The following is a 25,531-nucleotide window of genomic DNA, read 5'->3' on the forward strand; positions in this document are numbered from 1 at the left end:
GTGGAGATGTGAAACCATTCATCCCATGTGTGGATACTGGGCGCCTGCTGTATGCTGACCCTGTACGGCAGGGACACATCTCTGCCCCGTGGATGCAGAAATAGCATGTGGGTAGGTGGCACTGTCCGCCAGGAGAGTGGGTGGGAAAGGAGCTATGGGAGAAGCAACCTGAGGATAGGCAGGGGGCAGGCATCCAGAGGAGAGGGCAGGGAGACCCCACCAGGGTACAGCCGGGCAGGTGTTCCTGCAGGAGGCGCAGTGTGTCTGGGGGGCCCACGCTGGGTGTGGGGTTGGGACGAGAAGGGCTCCTCAAGGGCCCAGCTGCTGGGCACTGGGAAGCCACAGGAGGCGCTTGAGTCGGGGCAGGTGGAAGGCCTGGGAGGCTGAGGGGTGGCTGAGGGACACAGAGCCTGAGCTGGGGGCACGTGGGTGGTCGGTGACTCAGGGACAGGGGAGGAGTGGGTCCGGGGCCCATGGGAGCCCACAGTGAGGTGCCCCTGGAGTCCGTGGAGCCCAGAGGATATCCAGGGGTGGCTAGAGCTGCAAGGTGGGCTCAGGGCAGGGGCGGGGTTCAGGACAGGGCCCTGGGGTGGCAGCCAAGGAGGGGGCGGGGCTCCAGCCCCTTGAGCAGACAGGAGGGGCAGTGGATGGTGTGGATGCCTCCCTGGGCAGCAGAAGGCCAGCTGAAGCCCAATGCCCTGGCCGGTTATGCATCGCCCGTCTCCCCTCCACAACTTGGCTGAGGCTCTACCAGCTGCCACTGGGACGCCCACCCCCCTCTCTGCCTCGTGCCACCTGAAGGCTGGCCCCCTGGAAGCCTGGGGTGTGGGTGTTGGGATCCTCATGCACAGCTTGAGAGCCTCGTGGAGGACTTTGGTGTTTGAGCTGCCCTGGGGAGTTTGGGCTGGACAAGGAGGATGCGCATTATGTATGGGGATGGACAGAAATGCCCCCAGCAGCCCCTCTCCATCACCACCCCTCCTCCTCCTAGCAGTGCCAAGCACACAGTAGGTGCTCAACAAATCTTTTTGAACTGAATGGACACAGAACCACTCACAGCTCGCTTTTGCTGAGCTCCTAGCATAGTGGCAGGGAGTCAAATCCGGCCCAGCGCCTGTTTTGTAAATAAAGTTTTATTGGCGCACAGCCACAAGGATGCAGTTTCCTTATGCCTCTGGCTGCTTTCTCACTGCTATGGCAGAGCCGAGTCGTTGAGACACAGACCATCTGGTTTGCAATGCCGAAAATATTTACTCCCTGGCCTTTTACTGAAAAGGTTTGCCAAACCCTGAGCTAGTATGTGCTGGGCCCTGTTCCCAAGCCCTTTGTGTTTACGCTCTCCGTGAAACTTCCCGGCAACCCTGGGAGGAGGGGAAGTGAGGCCCAGAGAGGTTCAGAAGCAGACCCAGGGTCACACAGCATGTGCGGAGCTGAGCCGGCACCGAATCCGGGTGCAATGTTTCTCAGGGTCTTTTTGCTTGTTCTGTGCTTGCTGATTGGTCTCAGATTTTAGTGCTAAATGAATGCGCGTTCCTGGTAAAGACAGGGTGTGGAGGGTCATAAAGGAGACGGCAGTGCCACCCCCAATGCGGGCAGCATGCAGAGCTTCACACAGCTCTCCCCTTACACACACAGCTAGGTGTGCAGCACCTGCCAAGTACAGCCACTGTATAGGAAAACCAAGATACCTGGAAGGATCCCCCTCTCCTGCCAACCCCCAGACCCCGGAGGGCTAGCTAGGGGCCAGTGACTCGCGTTCTTATAGGAACCCAGGAGGTGGGGTCCACTGTCTGCACGTTGGCAGGCAAGTGGGAGCCACACGGTGATATGTGCAGCATGAAGGACTCAAGGTAGACCGTGGGGAGTCAAGGGGAACCCCAGCCTGGACCCCAGGTGGGGCTTTGCCCTGAACTCCAACCTGAGTGCCTGGCTACCCACACAGTGTCACCCCTTGTCACCCCCCAACCCTGTGGATGTCAGTGTGTCCTTCCAGAGCCTCAGGCTGGAGAGGGGCACCCCGATGGCTGTCATCCTACGCCCCGTTCAAAGGCTGCCCCTTCAAAAACCATCCAGAACCCAACCATCTCAATCTGGTGCAGCCTCAGCCCAGATCTGGGGTCCGGTTCGGCCTCACGCCTGCCTTCCACACCTGGCAGCTGAAGATGCCCTCACAAAAACGAGGGTTGGTCCCTCTGCCTCTCTGAGGTCTGCAGTGGCCCCCCAGGGCCCTCAGGACAACGGCGGGGCGCTCCCTGCCCGCTCAGGCCACCCGGGTCTGCAGGTGTGCGGCGGGGGCTGTGCACCCAGCTCCGCGGGACCGGCCGCGGGTACAGCAAGCGCCGGGCAGCATCAGCGGCGGCCGCGGGGCTGTTACTGCTCCCCAGATAGGCCCGGCTCGGGCCGGCGCCCCGGGCCCCGCACCCGGGGGCTCCCCTCCACGTATTCCCGTGACCGGCCCCTCCCGGACCCCCTCCCCGCGGTCCCACCCGTCCTTCGCCCGGGCTGCCCGTCCCCGTGCGCCCTCGCTCTGGACCAGGAGCCGCGGCGGGCGGGACCCCGCGCACCCCCTCCTCCGGGGCGCGCCCTCCGGGCCCGGGCGGCGGGTCGAGCGCGCTGCTGGGCACCCGCGGCGGCGGCCGGCAGGAGGCGCACGCGGGGCGGCGGCGCGGGGCGGGGACGCGAGCGAGGAGCGCGGTGGCGGCGGCGGAGACGCGCGCGCCCAGCCCACCCCCCGCGCCGCCGCCGCCCGGACAATAAACAGCCGCGCGCGGGGCGATGCCCGAGCCGGTGCCGCCGCCCGCGCGGCCTTAGCTGCAGGGCCCCGCCGCCCCCGCCGCCCGCGCCCGCCCAGCACCGCCGCCCCGCCCGGACCTCGGCGGGGACATGGAGTGAGTGGGCGCGCGGGGGCCGCAGGGGCCGCGGGAGGGGGGGTGCATTCCCCACGCGGGGCGTCGCCGTGGCCGCGCGGAGAGGCAGGGGGCGAGGGGCTTCCTGGACCCCAGCCCAGCCGCCGAGGGATCGGGCCGGGCCGCCCCCGCCCTGCGGCCTCCCGCCTGCCCGACCCCGGCGGCCCACGGCTCACGGGGACTCGGAGGCGGCGGCGGGGGGCGGCCCGTGTCTCCCCCCGCGCCCCCCTGGGCTTAGCCACGGCCGTCGGCCACCTGTGGGCCCCCCGAGCCTGCGCCCGGGGGTGACGGAGCGGCCCCTCCCCGTTGCACCGGACCGGCCCTTAGCTCGGCTGCCACCCGCACCCTCTCAGCTCGCTGCTCGCTGCGCCCTGGACGCGCGCCCGGCCGCCCTCCCCAAGTCCCCAAGTGCTGTCCGGGCCCCTGCTAAGGCCGGAGGTACTGCCCGAAGGAGGGGGCTTCATTCCGGGCTTCTGGGTCTGCGAGGTGTGTGAGACGGGGGGTCCAGGTGCTTTCATCAGGGGAGTTTGGTTCTGACCCCCTCCCAGGGACAGTGTCCCTACGATGGGGTCCTGAATGGTGGACGCAGGAGTCCTCTCGCCAGGGTGCAAATGGGGTGGGTGAGTGGGTCTGGGTGGGGTTAATGAGGAGCAGGGGAGGGTTCTTGCCGAAACAGGTGCCGCCGGGTGGGCGTGCATACACACGGCCATCTCAGACACCAAGGCCTCTCTTCCTGGAGCCAGAGTATCCCCACGCCCCCACTCCCACAGGTGGGCACTGGGAGACGTGTTTACCTGGGCTGGGGGCTGGGAAGTGGGTGTCTAGGGTCCCGGCAGCCGGCCCACCTGGGCTGGGGCCAGCAGCTGCCCCAAGTTGGGCCCGGTCCCCACCCCTGCCAGAGGCCGGGACATGGAAGTCCAGCCAGCCCACCCTGCCGGCTCCCCTTCCCCTGGGTGTGTTTTCCGAGCTGTCAACTTTCCCCCAGGGATTCACCCGTGACCCACCACGCCCTCCCAGGAAGGCAACACCCGATGTCCTCTGCTTTTGAAAACCCAAAGGCCCAGCCCGCTCCCCCACCCAGCCCCGGGAGCCCAGCCAGGGGCTCAGGGGAGCCAGATCTGGACGTGTCTGTGCTTCATTCCCCGTTTGTTTATCTGCTCTGGTCCCTGGGCCCGAGGGGGCCTCTGGGCCTCCTGACAGCAGGCCCTGGACAGGGTGTGGCATGGGAGGGGGCTGCTTGGGGGGAGTGGGTTGAAAATCAAGGAGAATGCCCTCCCACCCAGAGCAGAGGAGTGAGGGGGTGTTCTGGCTGGATCCCATTGTTTCCTTTCGTGCCACCTCTTTCATTCTCAGTGGTGATTCTGAGGCCCAGAGAGGGGCAGCCACTGCCCCAGGGTCACACAGCACAAGGAAAGCCCCTGGGTGCTCACTGTGGCCCCCTCCCCCAGGGCTTCTTGGTCATGGGTCACATATAGTGCCAAGGACCCCTCTTAGGTGATCACTGGCCTCTCTGGATGCAGATGCCAGGCAGGACTCGGTGTTCACCAGCCTGCTAGCCAAGAGAGAAAGTCTATGTTCTGGTGCTTGGGTGGACGATGGGTGGTGGGGAGAGGCCCCATCTGGTGCAGCCCCTTGTTCATCCTCCTCTTCCAAGAGGGCAGGAACAGGCTCCAGGCACAGAGGCAACAGATGCTAGAACGGAACTGCTCACCTCCTTCCGTTTCCATGGATTTTTGCCATCAGAGTCATGGAAGATGGTCATGGCTTATGGTGGTGCTGGGAAGTTTCTTTTAAAAATGCATTTGAGAATTTGTCACAATTTTGTTATTGTAAGGGTTAAAGTAATTTTTGTGAATTTAAGAATATAAGGATTTAGCAAAATCTGGCCAGTAACTCACTCCCTGGGGGTGAGGGGGTCTGATGCTACAGAGTTGGGACAAGGATGGGGGATGGCACAATGACAAGACACTCCTGGGAAGGGCGGGGGTGGGGCACACCCCTCTGGAGCTGGGTGGGTGTGAATCGGGCTCTGGGAGGATTTGCTATATGACCCTGGGCGAGGCACTGCCCCTCTGGGAACCTCAGAGTCTGGCTAGTAAAATGAGGGTATTTTAGCTTGGAACAGCCATTCTGAGATGCCCAAACCCCTGCCCTGGGTGAGAGCAATGTTGGGACCTGGGGGTGGTAGGAGAGCAGAGCTGGGTCAGGCAGGACTTACCCGTATTCCTTCCCGGTTCTCAGGCCTGGACATTTTCAAGGAGAAAGTCTGAACTGGGTGCAACTAGGATTTTAACGCCTCTTTCAGACTTGCTAATCTCCCTTTTTAATGAAAGGCAGAGTCAGTTAAGAGGCAACAGTATCTAGTGATAATTGAATTTAATAACATGCTTTTATTTTCATTGTATCTATTTTTTTCAAATGTTTTTACTCTGATGTTTGTGGCAGTGGCTCCTGGTTCTCTCATTGGTAAAAATGTAACATGTCCTTCTAAAACAAGGGGGTTTGATTGAAACAGTGAGTGGATTGGAAGGGAAGACCATCCTGGAAGCCGCAGCAAGAGCGCAGGAAGGGGTCTGAGCAGAACAGACGGCCTGATCTGTTTACTGAACAATCACTCATTGAGCCCTTGCTCAGTACCTGGCCCTATTCTGAGCGTTTTGTCTGCCTGAACTCACTGGATCCTTACAGCAGCCCTGGGAGGTGGGGAAACTGAGGCTCAGAGATGTGACGTGACACACCTGAGGCCACACAGCTGGGATTCACTCCTGGGTGACTCTCTTAGCTGCTAGGGTCAGGGGTGAGAGGGGATCTTTGTACCTTCCTGTGTCCCACCGGCTAGATCTAGGGTCCTCCAAATTCTGACATCAGCTTTAAGAATCTCATGACATCAGCTTTTCTCTCTGGTTGATCTACTGGACCACATGGAAGGTGGCCTGGTTGTGGTTGGGTGCCTGGGGCACATGCCCTGCATCTTCCCCCACCCCGGGGACTTTCTTTGTGACTGCTGATTTTGGAGTGGAGCAGGGAGAGGGGGAGTCCTGACTCCCCGTGAGACACTGAGCATGTTACTCACCTACGCTGGGCCTCACTTTTCACATCTGGTGAATGGGGATGTGAGCCTACCCAGCGGCACTGGGGTGGGAGGATGGGTGCTGTATGGTGTATGGACTTGGACCCTGTATCACCCACAGCCCATGGTGAGACCCTTCCTTAAGGGTGTCAGAATTTGGTGCTGGAAAGGGGGTTGATGTTCTTTGAAAAAATCACATCATCCTTTTCCAAGCCTGGGACTATTTCCTTGCATCCTTTCTCCACCCACGAAGCCTGGCATCTGTCCATTTAACAGATGCTCTCTGCTGACCATCCTAGCCCAGCGTGGAATGAGAAGGGTCTGGGGAAGCCCATGGAGGGTCTTTGGGGTGGGGGAAAGGTATCCTGGTGCTTTTCTGTGAAAGATATTTAAGGGTTTAACCAGGCAGGCAGAAGGTGCACCTGGTGGGGAAACCGGCCCATGCAAAGGCCTGGAGGGGAGAGCGCTGGGAGAAGGGAGGACTCTTTTGGGTCCTGCCGGGCTTGGGGTGCCCAGCTGGGGAGCCATGGGGAGCCGTGATGGTGCCTGAGCAGACGAGGAGCAGCTCAGGGCTCAGCCTAGACAGGGGCCGTGGAGGCAGCTTGGAGAGAGGAGCCGGGGGTGAGCGGGTGGGCAGGACCCGGTGTCTGGGTGGGCTTCAGAACTTCGTGGTGATCCGAGCTGCCCACAGGGACAGAAGGCCCAGTCCCTGGATGCGCCAGGAGGCTAGGAGGAGCCCTGGTCATTCTGCTAAAGGGTCTCCGTGCCACATGGGGTGTCTGAGTGGAGGTCTTGGTGTCTGAGGAGCTAGGGTGTCTGTCTGGCCAAGGGTCTCAAGCAGGAATTCAGGGAATCAGAGCCCATGGTCAGGGGTGGGCTGGGGATCGGGAGGTGGATCCCCAGCCAGGCCTGTGGAAGGCCAGTGAGGGCAGGCTGGATGGACCAAAGGAGAGTGGTGGGGTGGGCTCAGTGAGGGCAGGTGCTTGGTGGTGGGCTTCTGGGAACACCTGTCGTGGAGCAAGAAGAATTCCTGGCTGGTTTATGTGCAAATTCTTCTGACCACGGACAGCCCCAGGGCAGGGCCAGCAGAATCTTCCAATGCCCCATGGGGTGGGCAGGCCCCCAGCTCTGGCTCCAGCTTGGCCCTTATGATTTCTGCCATATGTTTGTACACATTTGTTTTTATTAGCTTTATTGAGATAAATTGCACACTACACAATCCACCCATTTAAAGTGCACAATTCAGTAGGTTTCAGGACATTCACAGAATTGTACAACCATTACCTCTAGTTTCAGAACATGTCCCCAGAAGAAACCCCATCCTCATAAGCAGTCACGCCCACCCTCTCCCCAGCCCCTGATAACCACAAACCCACAGTCTGTCTGTGGCTTCGCCTGTGGTGGACGTGTCACAGACATGGGGTCACATGCCTCATGGGCCTTGTGTGTCTGGCGAACACCGAGCGCCGTGTGTTCAGGGTCTGTCCACGTGAAGCGCATGGCAGGGCTCCGCTCCTTTTTTTGTGGCTGAGTTATGCTCTGTGTGTGGGTGGACACGTGTGTGTGTCCAGTCATCCGCTGGTGGCCTTTGGGTTGTTGCATACAGTACACTAATTTGTACAGACACATCTGATGTAGTGGGGGTGGTCCCTTGCCGTCTGTGGGATGTGAGGAGCCCCAGATCCTATTGCAAATAAGTGTAAGATATGACATGAGATTCTTAAAAAAAAAAAAAAAGGCAGTGGTCACAGGACTGGTGGTCCACAGGGGTGGCAAGAGTGTAACAAGAGGCGGGGACCCTTGTGTGGGACCTCCTCTCAAAATGGAAAGGGTGCTGTGTGTTGATGAGTGCTGGGGGCTGGAGCAGAACTTAATTGGGGAGGCCAGAGGCGGCCTCAATGGGGAGGCTACATCCGAGGAAAGGCCGGAGGGAGTTGGGTTGTGGGGGCCCCGCTGCGGGGGTGCACTAGGTGGGGCCACAGCCAGTGCAGAGGCCCTGGGGTGGGGTGGAGGCGTGCCTGTTATGTGTGTGGCTAGAGAGGAATAAGGGGGGGACTATGGGTCTTGTGGGCTGGTCTCTGCAGCTGGATTTGCCTGGAGACCCCGGCTCACCTGAAGCTGGAGAAGGTCCCAACCCAGTGTCCCTATCCACAGAGCAATGCTCTTCCTAAGGGCCTGGGGCAGGGTCCGGCTCTTCCCCCTCCCCAGCCCAGGTTAATAGGCTCACTGCCCTGGGTCTGTGGCCTGCTCTGATGTGACTCCACTGTGGGGGTGCTGCCTCTCTGCCTTGAGCCTTCTAGAAGGAGTGTGCATGCCTCATGGGTGATGGTAGTGGTCCTGGCGGCCATCCATGCTGAGTGCGGAGGGGCTGGGAGGAACAGAATTCCTTCCTGATATGGGGAGGAGACCCAGGAAGGCTTCCTGGAAGAGGTGGCTGTGCTTGAGCTGAGCTTGGAGGTAGAGGAGAGAAGGGGAAAGGCAGGGAGCCCCTGAAGGGTGAGGGGCTTCGCGGCTGAGGTGGGTTTGGAGGGAGGAAGATAGTGGGGTTTAGAGAGGCAGAGGTTCCAGGGGCAGCCGGAACCACCGCTGGAATCGCCGCTCCTCCATCCCCCACCCGGTGGGGGAAGGGGCCACGGGGCCCCCTCTTCCACCGCACCTCCCAGCCCCGTGACTGTCCCCCAGTCCCGGGGCCAAGGCCGTTGTCAGCCGTTTCCTTTCAATTAGCACTGGAATGTTCCGGGCTCTGGGCTGTGCGCCTGCCTGGGCCGGGACCCCTCATTCCGGCTGGAGCTGCCCGGGGCGGGCGGCCTTGGAGGGACAAGGGCGACGCCCCCGCCCGCCTCGCGCCTCCCACCTGCCCGTCCTGCCCCCTGGGTGACCTTGGGTCGGTTGCGTAACCTCTCTGGGCCTCTGAAAAAGAAACGCCCGACGAAGCTGAAGCCTCCGCGGGGCTCGCGGCGTTTGGGCCTCATTAGCTCATTCCTGGATTCAGATTATCTCACGCCTCGCAGCCGACGCCCTCGCCGAGTCCCAAGCCGCCTACATTTCCAATCGAGCCTAGAATTTGCTCCAAGCGCCGTAAAAATAATCGCGCAGGGACGGGAGTCTGCGCTGGAGGTGGGCGTCGGGGGGGAGGGCGTGCACCCCCACGAGCAGCTGCGGGCTGTGGCGCGGTGCCCAAGAGGAGCCGGTGGACGCTCAGAGACGCGAGCGACTTGCCTCGGGTCACATAGCCCGCGGGCAGCGGCTGCCAGCGCTGGAACCCTCCGGGTGCATTTTAGCCCAAACTCAGCCTTCTCTGCCCAGCACGTAAGATCTTTTGTGATCTGGCCTTTGTTCCCCTCACGGAGCAGCAGGGGGCGTCTCAGCCCCCGCACCGCCCCCCGCCGGACCTCAGGGAGACGCTGCGCCCCGCGCGCTCCTGAGGGCTCCCGCCTGGGTCCCGGTCCCAGGCTCATTCATTCAGTCTGTTCGTTTCATCCGCCCAGGAAACAGGCGCCGCCACCCCCCGCCCCGCAGCACGGTCAGGAGGGTGACGGTGGGCGAATGTCGTGCACAGAACCACCCACTGCAGCCTCAGTTTCCCCTCTTGTCAAGTGGGGCTGAGACCCGCGGCGGAAGACGGTGAGCCCAGGAATGTTATTAGGGTCCTACTGTCGTACTTGGCTTTGTTTTTCGGATGCATGACGCAGAGTAGTCTCGGCTTGACGTTGGCCACCTGGCGCCAGGGGCGAGGCCAGACCCTCCCTGACAGAAGCCCCTCCCCTGGTCTGGCGCCCCTGAACCCAGAACGGAGGAGCCACCCCAGCATCAGGGGTGGGGAAGACCCCGTTCTCCCTTGAAGCCCCGCTCCCTGGGCAGCCCCGGAGACCCAGGGTGGGAAGCCCCTCACCCTCCGAGCGCCTGGCCGGGGGCGGAGATGCTCCGCGCCGGCCCCACCCCCGCGAGCTGGGCCTCTGCGTTGTCATGGGGATGGCGCGGTTGCCAGGACGACCGCCTCCAGCGGGCCCCGCCATCCATCACCCTCGCTGCGGCGCCGGGGACAGGGCGGGGCGGCTCCGGCGCCCCCAGGCCTGGAGAACAGAGCAGGAGAAGAGCGCGCAGCGAGCGCCCCTTGGGCTGTGGGGTGGAGAGGGGACTGTCGGGGGCCAGGGAGGTGACAGGGACCTGGATGGGGAGGGATGGGAATTCTCCTCCTGGGCTGTGCCTCCCTTCACTATGCCTGTCTGACCTTCCCCTGCCCTGCCTCTGGCGGCAGGGACAGGCTGCCCAAGCGAGGACACAGCCCGCCTTGTTGTCTCCGGCCTGGCAGGCTGGCCACACAGCTGTCCCTGCGTCCGGCCTGAATGGCAAACTGCTGGCCGGGTGGAGTCCCGGCAATAGGCAGCTGGTGCCTCTGCTCCATATGGACCTGTGTGCGCTGGGGTCTCATCTGCCATGTGCCCCTCCCCTCCTTCCTGGGTATGTCCCTGGAGGCCACATACGAGCTGTGAAAAGGGAAGGCCTGTTGTGTGGCCGGGGAGTTGTGGTTGCAATCCAGCTCTGCCACTTCCTAGCTGTGTGACTTTGGGCAAGTGATTTGCCCTCTCTGGGCTTTGGTGTCCTGTTATGGGAAGAGCATACCAGGCAAAGGGAAGAGGTGTGCAAAGGCCCAGAGGGAGAAATGAGCTCGGTGCTGTCAAGGTGCAGCCAGAAGGTCTTGGTGGCTGAAACAGAGTGAGTGAGAGGTGGTGGGGCCAGGGAGATTTAAGACTGGTTCTGCTGCTTGTTTTGAGAAATTGCCTCTGGCTGTGGTGTGGAGAGGGGACTGTCAGGAGCCAGGGAGGTGACAGGTGATGGTAGAGGCCTGGGCTGGGCAGATGGGAGGGTGTGGGGTTTGCAAGAAGTGAGGGTCCATGCCACAGGGAGCACAGAGGCATGGGGTAGACCCAGAAATCTAGCTGATCGGGTCCTTCAGGAAGGGCCTCCTGGCCAGATAGCTGGATCAAGCCTTAACTGAACTCCACCCTGCTGAAGCCAACCTCCCTGAGGACGGTAAGAGGGAAGCCTCAGGGTGTGGCTGCTGCCATGGAGCCTCTGGGAGTCACGGTGGGGGGCGGGGCAGGTGCCGCCCACCAGGAAGGGAAGAGCTGGGTGGGGTCACCTGGCTGGGGCGTGGGAGCCGGATGACTTCGCAGGCCTGTGCAAGGCCAGGAAACTGAACCTGAGTGGGGCGGGCAGCTGGGGCACTGAGGCCCCAAGATAGATCTGCACCGGGAGCAGCTGCTGGGTGGGGAACTCAGCACACTGCACGACTTTGGGCCTTGGTTTCCCTTCTGAGCCTGGTGGAAGGAGTATATCAGGAAGGTTTAGTGCTGGGATGTCCAGTCCAGCCGTTTGTGCAGATGGAGAACTGAGGCCCAGAAAGGGCAGAGGGTCTTTGGAGGCACAGGGTGGCTCTGGGCCCTGATTCAGGGCCACGGGGTGTTGGTTTTGGGGGTGGCGGCAGAACCAAATAATGGTATGTAATTTCAGTCCCTGTGAAGATAAGGGGTTTGGGCAGACAGGGGTGGGGCATACTGGGTCTCCCAAAGTCGCCCTGGGATCATCTTGGATTTGGGACAGAGAATCAGAAGGACCCCCTGCATTGTCACATTATTATTCAGCTCCTTGTAGGCCAAGGCTTCAACGGGTCAAGCATTTTACTCGGCACTTACTGTGTGCAGCTTCCTGGGACCCAGCAAGACCACAGAAGGGAGGGTTCAGGTTTTGAAAGCTCTTCCCTTGCCTGCTAGGTGGGGAGGGGTGCAGAGCAGAGGGAGGGCAAGGATGATAGCCCGGGTGTCCCAGGCTTCCTGTTCGCCCCCATGGAAGGCCTGTAACCCGACAGCACAAAGCTCTGTCCCTCCAAGTGTGTCTGACAGCGCTGACATTTATCAGGCCCCTATTGCAAACCATTTAAGGCTAAAACCACGCTGGGGGGTTCTCAAAAAACACTAGCTGGTGAGAAAGGGAGGCTGGGTTCAATTCCGGCTTTGCTACTGTGCTGTGTGTCCTTGGGAGGCTCCCAGCAACTTTCTGGGCTCCTGGGAGACTCCAGGGGAGGCCAGTGTGAGAGGAACCAGAAGTCCCAGGAGAGCATCGGTGACTTTGCCAAGACCAAGGTTTGGGAGGTGGGGCTGGTACCCCTTGTAGGGCTGGAGAATAGGTGCTTGGGAGGGTGAGGAGGGGGCTTGCCTGGTCCGAAGCAACACACTTCTTCCCGAAGCACTCTTCTCCAGCCTTTGATTGCTGGTGAACTCCTATGCATCCTTCAAGGCCCAGCCTCAATGCCCTCTCCTCCCCAAACCCTTCCTGGGTCTCCAGGCAGGGCCTCACCCATCCTGTCCTTTGGCCCTGCCCTGAGCAGGCGGCAGGTTTGTTAAGAGAATGAAAGAGGTAATAAGGCTGGATGGCAAGGACAGCACCACCTCTGGGCAGGTGGGGAAGGGCCCCACTTTATAGAAGGGAATGTTGGTGAAGCAAAATTGCCTGCTGTGGTCACCCAGCCAGAGGATGCAGGATCTGCTGAAAGCAGGGGGTGGACCCCAGCTTGACTTTGTGTGCACCCCCCAGGGTCCTGGTGGCAGAGACCACGTCCCAGCAGGAGCGGCTCCAGGTCATTGCAGTGAGTGCCTCCTTGCCCCTCTGTGGTGTGCCAGTGGGAGGGGACCGGGTGGGGGGTGGGATGGGGAGGGCGGGGGACAGGCTGGGGGGATGGGGGCAGGATGGGGCAAAGGGGGGGATAGGGGGCAGAGGGGGCAGGTGGGGGTCCTACGGTGCCCTCGCAGAGGAAGCAGGACCCACGTGGCCCAGTGGGGAGGATCTGGTGGCACCTCTGGCCTGGGGCCTGCTCCTGACCCGCCCTTGCCACGCAGGAGAAGCGGAGGAGGCAGGCGGAGATGGAAAGCAAGCGTCGCCAGCTGGAGGACGACCGGAGACTGCTGCAGCACCTGAAGGTAGCGAGTGGGCGTGGCCGCCTCACTGGGTGGCCCACCGGGAGGGCCCTGCGGGAGGGCAGGCCAAGCTGACCCTGACCCCGACCCGAAGGACTTTGACCTCCATCCCTGACTCCCCAGTCCAAGGCGCTGCGGGAGCGCTGGCTGTTGGAGGGAACTCCATCCTCAGCCTCGGAGGGGGACGGGGACATGCGGAGGCAGATGCGAGAGGACGAACAGAAGGCCCGGGTCCTGGAGGAGTCCATCTCCAGGTGGGTGGTGCGGCTTAGGCATCTCTGCGTGCGGCAGGAATGAGCCCGGTTTGCGCCCAGGTGGGGCAGCAGGCAGGCGTGTGTGGCCACCCTGTGCTGTGGGCTGCCCCTTGCGACCCCTTCCTTCTCCTGACGTCCAGCAGGGCAGGTGCGTGACGGGTGCGGGGTCAGGGCGGATTCCTGAGTCTCTGAGGCCTCCCTGGGGGCCTTCTGGCGCCGGCCCAGCTGGCGAGCTGTGCCCCTGGGTCCTAAGGGAGGCCACAGAGGCCTGCAGCTGGGCCTGCAGGAAGCCTGGGGGAGGGGGCCTGCAGGGAAAGTGACCATCCCTCTCCACCTCCTGGGTTGGGACAAAAGGCCTGAAGTTTCCGGGCAGGCAGGAGGCCCAGGCTCAGCTCCAGGGCGGCAGGGTCAGGCCGGAGGGAAGTGACGGCCAAAATTCCAAATGTCCCCTTGGCCGAGGAAGCCCCAAGAGGTGGGGGACTGAGGCAGGCCCATCGTGGGGGCCTCGGGGTTCCTGCCCTGATGTGTTTACTTTGGAAGAAAGGGGGAAAAGGGTCAGCTGGGGGGTTCCCCTGGGCCTCAGTTTCCCCACCTGTGAACTGTGTGCCTGGCCAGAGTTAGGGGCTCAGGCAGAGAGACACAGCTGGGACTGACCAACAGAAGGTCAAGGGCCCTCAGGACAGAGTCAGTGGGAATTACTGGACCCTGGGGGCTAGACAAGATGGGCTTTTTTGCATCCCACTCTGCTGGGTGCAGTCCTGGGGCAGTGGGGGTAGAGGGGGCCAAGCTCAAGTGCCTGAATGGGGCGGGGCCTTGCTGGAGCACTGCTGTATGTCTGGCATTCTTCCAGTGCTTTTGGGGGCCTTGGCTTTCTCCCTCCCAGGGCAACCCACTCCTCTGGTGGCTCTACCACCTGCATTTTGCCTGCTCAGTGCACATACCTGGACACCTCTTTCAGGAAGCCCTCCAGGCTTGACTCCCCCAGGCTGCCAACACATCCCCTGTCTGTCCCAAGCCTTCCCTTGGTGCTCAGTCAGGCGGGTGATTGTGTGCATGGGATTTAAAATCCGGTTTTGTTTTCACTGGGTTTGTGTGTCCTGTTATCTGCTAATGCTTGGAAAGTGACACAGGTTTTCCAGTTTCCCCAGAGAGATAAAACTTCCCGTAAAAGTAAACATATGTGAGTGGAACATAGGGCTGGAAGTAAACAGATGTAAGCAGCAAGCGGTGCAGGGATCTGGCAGGTGGGGCTGTGCTGCTTGCTGGCTGTGCATTCGCTGCTCTGTGCTGCAGTTTCCCCCATCACGAGAGGGCATGAGGAGAAACACCTCCAAGGTGTTAGGAACGCCAGAGTCGGCAGCCGAGCCTGGGTGGGGCTGGGTGTGCGGAAGTGCCCACGCGTGGCTGTCACCCCCTGCCCCCGCCCAGGCTGGAGAAGGAGATTGAGGTTCTGGAGAACGCAGATGCACTCCCGACCACCTCCAAGGAGGACACAGCGGCCCCGAGCCCGGCCCACACCCCAGCCCGCACCCCAACCCCGAGCCCAGCCAAGGAGGACGAGAAGGCAGCGGTGCTGCTGAGTTCTCAGCAGGTAAGGAGGCACCGAGCTTCCCAGGGAGCCCTCCGTGTCTGTGGCCCGCTGGTGGGGGAGCAGATTTTACAGCCAGGGCTTGCATTTGAATCCCCGCCTGCCACGTCCCAGCCTGTGACCTGGTACATGTTGCTCCGCCTCTCTGGGCCTCCGTTTCTCTTCCGTAAGAGCACGCACGCACAGGCTGGGGGTGACAAGAGGGTCACGCCACTCAGCAGACAGCAAGTGCTGCACACGAGAGCTGACACGTAGGGACTGTATTATTACTTTTACTGGGTACTTTATGGGTGTCACATGTGCCATTCTCCCCCATTTGGTGGAAGACACAAACGGAGGCCCAGAGAGGCTGAGACACTGGCTCAAGAACACACAGCTGAGGAGTGGTCTTTATAGGACTTAGCCATTGATTCTAGGGTCTGATGTCTGTACCGTGATCGCTGCAGTATGTCACAGCAGATTCGGGCATCTCCAACCACCTTTGTCTTTGGGGCTCATAGCTCCTCTCCCAAGTGCATGCTAGTTTCCCCAACCCCAGATGAGTTACAGCTGGGCATCTCACACTGGGGCAGGCGCATGGGGCACTACCAGCATTTGGAAGGCCAAATCTTCGCTGTGCATCCAGATCCTTCCCCAACGGCTCCTCTGATGTTGTCAGTCTGGAGCCCAGCAGACCTGCACTTGTGGCTTGCCATGGCCTTGTTTTGTGCAGAGAGGGAGGGTGCAAGCTGAGGCCCTGGCCTCATGGAGTCATGTTGGGTGGGCAGGCAACCACAAACAGCGAGACGGTGGGGCCCGCGATGGGAAAGCCCAGGGCACCGCAGAGTCCCCGAGGGAGTATCTGATTCATAGGTGGGCTGGGCGGGTTTCCCGGAGGAGATGGGTTTTGAGGGTTGAGTAAGAGTTCTCCAGGCATGGACCCAGGATGAGAGGAGGCTCCCACTGAGGTTGAGTATGGACTGTGTGCTGGCGCAGTCCCTGCCCTCATGGTGTCCACATCCTGACTGGGTAAATAATGCAGGAAGTTGAGGGACCATGGTGTGATGGGAGGCACCTTTGGATTGGGTGTCAGGGAGATGAGTGAGGAGCCAGCCAAGTGGACGTCTGGGGCCTTCCAGGTGGAGGGACACTGCACACAAAGGCTCTGGGACAAGAGTTTGTTCAAGGAACACTAAGGAGTCCAGGAGGCAGGCCAGCAATGGGGAGGGAGGAGAGGCCTGTGGGCAGGGGTCTGCTGACACGGACCCCGAGGGGCATCAGCAAGGGTCCGACTTTGTTCCAGGAGCACTGGCATTGGGGAGCCCAGGAACCCTTCTGAGCAGGGCAGGGCCATTATCTGAGTGTCAGGCATGGGTCCAGGAGGGGACAGCACTTGAGGTGGGGGAGCCAGGTGCTGAGCTGGGCCCTCTCCTGACCAGCCCACGGGTGGGGTTGCTGGTCAGTGGGAGGGGGGGCGCTGGCACCCCTGACCCATCTCGTTCTTTCTTTCAGACCCTGGTGGGCACGCCCAAAGGTAGGCTTCTGGAGGGACAGAGGGGCCTGGGCGTGCTCTGGTGATCGGAGTGGGGATGGTGGTGTTGGGGGGGTGGGATGCTGGAACGTAGCAGCTATTGCTGATAAACAGCAGTGACAGCAGCAATGACTTGTTCTGGTCACTCATCTCAGGCCTGGCCCCTCATCCTAATGTCTCTTAATTTCCACAACATCCCTGGGGTGGAGATAGTGCTGCGCCCCTGCTCGCAGATGAGCAAACAGCTTCGCAGGGCCGTGGGCCGTGTCTGGCTGAGCTGGGAACCGGGTCCTGAGGCTTTGGCTTGAACCCCGTCCTTTCGGGGGAGAGGGTGCCAGGCCTTGGCCACCTGGCTTTTGTTTGCAAATATTTCACAAATGTATGTGACATTTAAATATATACGTTTGACTATAAATGGAATAGTTTATTCATTATTTTAAGGATTAAGGGTTTTAAGTTATTTAATATAAATATTTTAAAAACATTCGTCTAACCTGTCTAGTTCCATATCTAAGGCACAGAGAGAGAGCCACTGGCCGGGATTGGAGGTGGTGCCTGGAAGTGTCTTTGGCCTGATTTGTTGTGTTAATTATTCATAAGGAGAGTGTCTCCCTGTCTTACTGTGAAATTAAAAATTAATAATTAAAAAAATCCATGTTGGTCTCAGGGATCTTTTGAAAAACATTTGGGCTAAGACATGGGAATGGACTGTGGGGCTGGTGTGTGTTTTTGGAGGGAGAGGGATTCCGTATGAGTTTGGAGGTTCTGGGTACACATACATGTGTGGAAGGGTCTGGTGCATGCGTGTGTTCGGGTAAGGTCCAGGTATCTGGATGAGTGTTGGGGGGTGCCCAGGGAACTGGGAAGGTGTCTGGGCATATGGGAGAGCTGTATGACCTTCTCTCCTCTGACCCCCACCTCTCCACCCCTCACCCACAGAGAAGCGAGTGTCCAGCACCCCACTGAGGACCGTCGAATGCTCCACCGTGATGAAGGCAGGTGGGTCGGCCCCCGGCCTCGGCCCCCGCATCCAGCTGCTATCCTGGGCCACGTCTGACCTGGAGGGCACAGTGTGTGGGGGCGACATGGCTTCGGGGGGCAGCTGATGGAGGCCGTGGCTCTGAGCCTGGGTGGGGCCTGGGCGCCCCCTCTGCTTTGCACCTCCATCACACGCGGCCCCGCTTCCTGGAGGCTGGGCGCCCTCGCATGGTGGCTCTCCTGGGGCCCGGTGGGGGGGGAACACGTGCTCACACACACCTGCCTGCGCCCCCTGGGAGGCCTTCTTCCTCCACGTCCTGAGGCTGCTTCTGGAGAGGGAGTGAGCGCCCTGTCCCCGGAGGTGACCGAGCCATCGCGGGCATTTCAGTGCTTCTAGGAAGCAGGAGAGTCAGAGCAGGGCTGACCGGGCTCCTTTGGGCGCAGTGGGATTGTAGGGACCACAGGCCCAGGGCCTGGCGGAGTGACAGCTGACATTACTGCCGCCGCCGCGGCTGGAACGAGCTGGGGAGGCCGGAAACCAGGAGGCAGTGAGGATCCCCTGGGGGCCGCGGGCTAGGCTGCGACCGCATCAGGAAGGGAGACGGCAGCGAGAGGCCCGGGGTCCCCTTCGGGGTCAGGCAGGAGGCAGAGGTGGAAGTTTGCTTCTCCCTGGGGTCCCCACGCCTGTTAGACCCTCCCCAGCCAGCGCAGAGGCCAGGTGACTCGCTTGTTCCCTTGCGCGGTGCACGACCCGCCCAACGGTGTCTGGAGGTGGGGGTGTTAGGCTGTGTACAGACATGGAATTAAAGAACATTCGTTCGTTAATTGGACAAGCGCTTATTGAGCACCTGGGGTGTGCCAGGCGTGAGGGTCGCAGCCTGGGGGGGGGCCAACGTGCTGATGGGGTGGCGCCTATGCAATTAACTTCAGAAGACAAGGTGGCGCGTGGGAAGCTGGGCGGGGGCGATTCCAATCCGAGGACTTGGGGAGCCCAAGGACCCAACTACAGGTGTTAGGGGAGGGCCCCCCGGGGAGGGGCATGGCAGCGCCAAGGCCCGGGGGCAGCACCGGCCTGGTTTGGGAGGGGCAGCCAGAGGCTGATGGGGTGGGACGAGCTCGGTGAGAGAAGTCGACGGGGCGCGGGAGCAGGTCGTGGGCCTTGACCCCCGGGACGCGGGGCCGGAGGCCGCGGGCGCAGCAGGGACTTGGGCCCGGGGCTCACATGCGCCCTCTGGCGGCCGCGGGGAGGACGGACGTGGGCGGTGCCGGGAAACGCGCGCGGAGGGGCCGCTGGTCCAGGGGGGTCAGTGCGGGGTGGAGGCGAATGGGGGCGGGGAGAGGGGGATGGAGAGGGCAGTGGGCAGGGGTCGGGTTAGAGGGTGGGGACCCTGGCCCAAGAGGGTCAGTGGGGGCTGGGGGTGGGGAGAGGGTGGAGGCGGGAGATGGGGAGGGTGGTGGGGGGCAATGGGGGGAGGCAGGGCCCAGGGGAGGGGATAGGGGGAAGGTGGTGGGGTGAATGTCCGTCCCGCCCAGGGGCGCAGTTGGGGAGAAGCGGGCAGCTACTGGTGTTCTGAAGGCGAGGCCCCCCAGGACTTTCAGATGGACAGACTGGGGGTGGAAGACAGAGAAAATCGACTCTGTCCCTGTGATAAATGGGAAGACAGGGTAGGCTGGTGCAGGGGGCAGACTGGAGATCTCAGACATGCTGCTTTGGGGGCCCCGGTGGGACCCCAGGGGGAGCAGGGGTGGGATACAGGACTTCAGGGAGAGGTCTCTGTGGTCTCCCTGCAGGGTTTTGTGGGAATGAGGTCTAAAGGGCAGGGCAAGATGCTGGGTGACATCCGTTCATTTCAAGAGGGAAAATTCTTCAGTCCTGTTGAGGCAGGGAGGTTAAGTTCAATAGTCCAGGAAGAGGCGTGGAGCACAGACTCCAGGGCCCGGGGGCCAGGGGTCAGGGACCCTGCGGGGAGAAAGCCAGCTGCCAAGCGGTCACACCACGGTGACTGTGGGCAAGGCTGGGCCGGTGACTGCTGCCCTGAGGGGGCCGGACGTCCTGAGCTTTGCAGACGGGGCGGGATGGCCAGGAGGGAGTCCAGGGCTGAGCACAGAGCCGCAGAGGGCCGCTGGGTGGGGGCCGCGGCCAGGGACCCCCGCTGCTTGGCTCTTGCTGCCGGCTCCCCATCCCTGGCTTGGCTGCCTCCTGGGGCACGTGGGCAGGCGGTCGTGGTGTAACCCGCGCCTCTCGTGCCAGCCATGTATTCGGTCGAGATCACGGTGGAGAAGGACAAGGTGACCGGGGAGACCCGGGTGCTGGCCAGCACCACCTCGCTGCCCCGGGGGCCGCTCCCCCAGGGCATCAAGGTCTACGAGGACGAGACCAAAGGTACGCGACCCCCGCCCCGACCCTGCCTGGCCCCCTTCCCAGGCCTGAGCCAGATCAGACAACCTGATTGGACACAACGCTGTCCTGTTTGGGTCCCGGGGCCCATGCCCCGCTGCCCGCTGCTGGCTCCCAAGCCCTTCAGTCCGGAACCTGCAGCCCACCCTTCGTTCACTCCAGGCACCTGCCCTGGAGCCTGGGCTGAGCACCAGGTGCCAGGCTGGTCTCTGGGAGTCCCATGTGGGACTCTGCTCTGTCTGGGGCAGCTCACGAATGATGTAAATAAGACGGTGTGACACAGGGGACAAAATCCCCAGAGACACAGAGGGGGCTGCAGGAGGGTCTAACAGGGTGGGGACGGGGCCAGGGGAGGCTCCCCAGGAGGCCAGCAAGAGTTCTTGGAGGCTCAGCAATGGGGAAACGGTGCACCGGCAGAGGCCACCGTACATGCAAAGGCCCTGAGGCAGGATGGAGTTTGCTGGAGCTGGTGGGCTGATGTGGAATGAAGGGGACTCTGGGTGAGGCCTTGGTGGGGTGAACAGGGGCACGGTGATGAGATCCCATTTGGCTTTTAGGGTTCCCTGTGGTACTGGGAGGGGAACAGGGTGGGGGAGATTACTGGGAAGGGGACAGCCTCTCCTCTCCTCCCGCCCTCCCTCTCTCCCTCCCTCTCTCTCTCTCAATATGATTCACATACCATAAAACTCACTAAAGGAGAACTTTCAAATAAACTGTGCCATCCATCAGTATTTAGCCTATTTCATAAACATTTTGGATTTAACCTTGTGTTTTCTGTCAGCATGGCCCACGGGATAGCGTGCATATATCCTGGGCAGAGGACATTCTAGGCACTATTTACTATGATGATGCAAAAAGGAAACAGCACTTTAGTATACAAGGTATCTTTTAAGAAGGCATTAAAAAAGTACATTCGCCTATTAGTGGGTCTGAAAATGCTGCCCCTGCAAGAAATGGTGTTGGGGGTGAAAGGATCCAGAACACCCACACGATTCAGGGTACAGTTCAGGGGGTTTGGGTACATCTGCCATGGTGTATATACCACGCCCTTTCTGTTGCTGGAACATTTTCTTCCCTAAATAGAAACCCTGGTGACTCTACACCTCCTGTCCAGCCTGACACCCACAAGCCCACTCTTTGTGGATTCGCCTGTTGTGGACATTTCACAAAAATGGGGTCGCACACTGTGTGGCCTTGTGTGTCTGGTGTCTCACTCAGCACTGTGTGTTCAGGGCCTGTCCACGCGTAGCGCATGTCAGGGCATCACTCCTTTCGCGGCTGCATGGTGTTCTCGTTGTGTATCTAGCCGGCAGTTGACGGACCCTTTGGTTTTGTGCTGCTGAACAAGTTTTTGTGTGGGTGTATGTTTTCATTTCTTTTGAGTGATACCCAGAAGGGTCACATGGGGACCCTATGTCTAACTTTTTGAGGACCCGCTGGGGTGTTTTCTACATCGGCTGCCCCATTTCACATCCCACTGCAGTGCACGGGGACTCAATTGTTCCATGTCTTCAGCAAAACTTGTAATGGTCCTTTTATTTGGTATTATTGTTATTATAGCTGTCCTAGTGGGTGTGAAATGCTATCTCACTGTGGTTTTGACTCCCAAAGCTTCACATTCTTAGAGGTTGTTCAGGCTTCTGAGGCATCGAGGATGCTGTCCAGGGGGGCCCTGTTGCAGCCCAGCTCCGCCTAGGTTTGGGGGTATAGACCCAGTTGGAATCCCAGCCCCAGGTTCCAACTGCATGGCCCTGGGCAAGTCCCAGCTGCCTTGTCTCCAGGACAAGAATGACTTCATGGGGCCAAGGGGCAGAGGAGATGCCGGTGTTCACAGAAACTCCTCACCTTGGCCTCTCAGCGCAGCCTGGCCCAGCCCTGGGGATCCAGGACCTGTCCGACTGGACTCCGGTTGCTTAGCAATGGGAAGGTGATCCATTTCCATGGCAGCCAAGGGCTCCGATTCCTATCTTGGGGTAGTGGACAATGGGGAATATTTGGCTTGATTCTGTGTGACCTGGGTGCACCACCCCCAATCCCAAGTCTCCAGCCCAAGGCCTTGAAGTATGGACTCTGCTCCCCAGGGTTTTGGAAACTGAAAGTGGAGAGGATTTTTTTCTTCTGGTGAGGAGCCAGGATCTGGAGCCCCGACCCTTGGCCCAGGAGGAGGATGTCCCTAGGGTGCCTGGTGTGTTCCTTTCCCATCCCCCAGCAGCCAGGCATGTGTGTTTCTAGGACTTTGCTGGGGTGGACTCCAGCCTTTAGAGACTGCAACCAGCTCAGAAAATGACAGATCAGAGAGACACAGATGAGGGAAGTTGGCTAGATTTGGAAAATCGATTTAACCAGATTGCTTGCACATATAAACCTCTGCCCAATGGAGAATGCACATTCTTTTCAAATACAGGTTGAGCAGTTTCAGAAACTGACCATGCCCTGGGCTGCAGAGGCAGTTGTCAGGACTGTCATAAAGCTTATCTCTCACTCTGTGTTCCTGAGCCACTGTCTGCTACTCCCCAAAATCTAGAAACATCCTTGTAAGTAAGTGTTGGCTTTGAGGCAGGCAATCAGTCAAAACGGAAATTATAAACTATTTACCCTTGACACAGAATGACATAATCTAATCCAGGGGATGCAGCCAAAGCAGGACTCAGAGGAAAATGCAGAGCCTTCAGGACATTTCTAAGAAAATAGGAAACACTGGGTGAATGGACTAAATGTTAATTCAAGATCAACCACATAAACCCAAGGGAGGAGGAAATCAGGGCCTCTGCAACTCCTCACGTAAGGGAAACACTCTTGGGCTGGAAGAGAGAGCACAGCACAGCCCTGGGTGGCTGTGTGACGTTGGGCTAGTTACTTCCCTACTCTGAACTCCATCATCTTTGCAATGGAAATAAACACACCTACCAGGGAATATGGAAATGCTGCAGCATGCAAGACAATAAGATCCCATTTCGATTCATTCCAGTCTTTCTCGGTTCCTAACAAGCACTTTTGTGCTTATGCATTTTCCTCTGAGTACCTATTTGGCTGTGTCCACAGATCCCAAAACAGAGCTTTGAGAGAGTCAGTTGGTTCTCAATGGGCAGTTAGGGTTATGATTTCCTTTTTAGCCCAGAGTGGGGCTCACAGCCTTGCCAGACCTTCCCTCTTTTCTGGGAACCAGCTCATTCTCTCTCTGTTTCCCCTGCCAGTGGTCCACGCCGTGGATGGCACGATGGAGAACGGGATCCAACCCCTGAGCTCCTCCGAGGTGGACGAACTCATCCACAAGGCAGACGAGGTCACGCTGAGCGAGGCGGGGTCCGCAGCCAGGGCAGTGGAGACCCGGGGGGTGCCTAAGGAGGCCGTGCGGACCACTCCTTCCAGGCGGGAGATCACGGGAGTGCAGGCACAGCCGGGTGAGGCCACGTCGGGCCCGCCGGGCATCCAGCCTGGCCAGGAGCCCCCGGTCACCATGATCTTCATGGGCTACCAGAACGTGGAGGACGAGGCTGAGAGCCAGAAGGTGCTGGGGCTGCAGGACACCATCACGGCAGAGCTGCTGGTCATCGAGGACGCGGCTGAGCCCAAGGAGCCGGCCCCACCCAACGGCAATGCGGCGGAGCCCCCCGCCACAGCGGGCTCCAGGGAAGAGAACCAGGTGGGGCCCGAGGTTTCCTCCAGCGACCCCCAGGACCTCGACATGAAGAAACAGCGCTGTAAATGCTGCTCGATCATGTGAGGCGCCCGGCCCCCCAGACCCTGGCCCTGCCCTCCGTACCAGACACCCACCAGCCCGGCCCCCTGGCGCCTGCCCACCCTCCACCCACCATCACAGGCCCCAGGACACGTCATGTTACCACAGGGTCACTGAGAAGAGAGGGACAGGGGTCCCCCCCACCCACCACTGCCCTGACACACCCCAAGTGTGGGCCTACGCCTGGTCGGAGACAGACACACCCAGACCCGCTCTTCCTGAATGAGGGACACCCCCCACCGTGTCCCGGTAGTTCCACAGATGTGGCTGCAGCCCACAGTGGCCCTGACTGGGGTGACCGGGGTGCATGTAGCCTCAGGCCGGCCCGCCACCCCCTGTGCCTTCCTGCCGCCTCCAATGAGGTCCCTGAGGGGACAGCCTGCCATCCCCTCTGGAGAGGGATCCCGGGAGCCGGGGGGTCCCAGGAGCCCGCTTGGCCCCTGCTTGGCCCCCAAAGGCGAGGCTCCCCATCAAGGTGGTTGGTGTGAGGCCGTGCCTCTCTGGGGAGCCCTGGCCACAGACCAGGCTCCAGGTCTGGGAGTGGAGCACGGCCCCCCTGGACACCCCACGCCTGACGTGTCCCTGCCCCCATGCTCTCCTGGGGCGTGGCCGGTGGATGAGGGAGCCTGGGGAGGGGAAGCCCAGGGGGCACGGCCTCCACTCAGCTGCGGTTGGTGGTCCTTTGCTGTCTCCTGGGCGGGGCGGGCCGGGGGTCTTTGAGTTGCCCCTGCCCAAGGCAGGGCCTCGGGGGCTGCTTCTGGTCCTGACTCCCACCCCCCTGGCTCCCCTTCCTCCTGGTGCTAATTTGGGGACCCTGGGGGCTGCCCCCGGCCCCTTACGCAGCCTGCTTGGACCAGGGTGCTGGGTGTCCCCACCGTACCCCAGGGATCAGACCATTGTGCTGGGCTTGGCACACCCTGGGAAGTGGGGGGCACACAGTCGGCGGCCAGGAGCTTTCCTTGGGCTGCAGCAGGAAACCCCCTCCCACTTCCCACCCAGCCCACCATGAGCCTGCCCCGCTCACTGTGAGGGTGAGGGGTGAGGGCCCCCTCCTGGGGGCGGCTGATGCCTGGTGTGCCGAGGGGCATCTGTGTGCACCCCTTGGACCCTCTCACGGGTGGGCTGTGGGCCGCCAGGCCCCCTCTCGGCCCCTCCCCTGGGGCTCGGCCCTGCCCCCTGGCGGGAGGAGAGGCCCCCCCTGAGGTGACCCTGGCTGTGGGAACCCCTTCCTCCTCGCTGCAGTGCCCCTGTGCCCCCCTGCTTTCTGTGTGACGAGGCCCACGTTCCTGACCTTTCCAGAGAAGCGAATAAACAGTGTGAGCAGCCCGGGTCCTGGAGTTCTTGCATTTCACCTGGGCAGGGAGGGCACGGCCAGGCCCGGGGGTGGGGCCTGCCAGGGCTGCCGAGTTATAAAGGGAGGCCCCAGGAGCGGGCTTCTCCCGTCGGCGTCCCCCGGGCACCTCTCCAGCTCGCCCTAGTGCGACGGGTGGGGGCGCCACTGAGGCCCCTCCTGCGTCTGTGTGCACCTGAGCAGCCCCTGGGCGGGTAAGGCCTGGAGGCGAGGGGGCAGGACTGGCTTTCTCTTTCCCTGGGGTGCCCTCGTGTTCTGTGCCCCGCCCACCCAGCCTTTGGCTGGGAGACTCAGCCCCCGCCCTGCCCAGATAGAAGGGGCCCCACGGATAGCCTCAGCCCCCGGGAAACAGATGGGGCACAGCGGAGGGCATGTCTGTGGGGGCGGCCCTCTTCACTTCCACCTCACAGTGTGAGCTTGGGGCAGTTCCGCTGCTTTGGGCCTCGGTTTCCCCATAGAAGCAGTATAAGGTGCAGTGCATGAGATGGGGGGGCTCAGGGTCAAGTCACGCTGTCCCCCCTTTGTCAGGTCACAAAGCTTCCTGTGACTCAGTTCCCACATCTGCAGGACAGGGATGAAGGGACTTCTCGGGGTGTCGGCGGGGAACAGCGAGGCCATGCACCCCAGGTTTTGGTGGTCTGGGCATATGTAGCACACTCAAGCTGTAATTCTCGGCCGGACCCTTTGTCCCAACCTGTCCTTAAATCCTCCCATCCTGGGCAGGCTGTGAGCCCGTTTGATGGAAGAAGAGACTAAGGTTCAG

The 25,531-nt window shown here is 60.9% G+C and overlaps 1 protein-coding gene across 4 annotated transcripts; it reads left to right on the plus strand.

Moving 5' to 3' along the window:
* The first annotated feature begins 2,677 nt into the window (after positions 1–2,677).
* On the plus strand, positions 2,678–24,746 carry PALM (paralemmin). 4 transcript variants are annotated; one of them, XM_036890017.2, is made up of 9 exons: positions 2,679–2,888; positions 12,571–12,622; positions 12,873–12,953; positions 13,074–13,204; positions 14,633–14,795; positions 16,284–16,305; positions 17,242–17,301; positions 19,532–19,663; positions 22,873–24,746. In XM_036890017.2, exons 1-9 carry the CDS (start codon positions 2,884–2,886, stop codon positions 23,400–23,402), a joined length of 1,176 nt encoding a protein of 391 aa, XP_036745912.1. In that variant the 5' UTR covers positions 2,679–2,883; the 3' UTR covers positions 23,403–24,746. The 4 variants fall into 4 exon arrangements, with proteins under 4 accessions (XP_057345572.1, XP_036745912.1, XP_057345573.1 ...); XM_057489590.1 differs by lacking the exon at positions 2,679–2,888 and adding an exon at positions 3,801–3,820; XM_057489589.1 differs by lacking the exon at positions 19,532–19,663 and having other exon boundaries at positions 2,678–2,888.
* The last annotated feature ends 785 nt before the right edge of the window (positions 24,747–25,531 follow it).

Source organism: Manis pentadactyla, chromosome 12 (assembly GCF_030020395.1).
Source record: "Manis pentadactyla isolate mManPen7 chromosome 12, mManPen7.hap1, whole genome shotgun sequence".
Classification (NCBI taxonomy): Eukaryota; Metazoa; Chordata; class Mammalia; order Pholidota; family Manidae; genus Manis; species Manis pentadactyla.

Bases quoted from the DNA above. Each gene is read 5' to 3' on its own strand.
- PALM (XM_036890017.2), top strand. The intron at 13,205-14,632 runs GTGGGTGGTGCG...GCCCCCGCCCAG, and splicing joins CTGGAGGAGTCCATCTCCAG to GCTGGAGAAGGAGATTGAGG. The intron at 14,796-16,283 runs GTAAGGAGGCAC...TCTTTCTTTCAG, and splicing joins TGCTGCTGAGTTCTCAGCAG to ACCCTGGTGGGCACGCCCAA.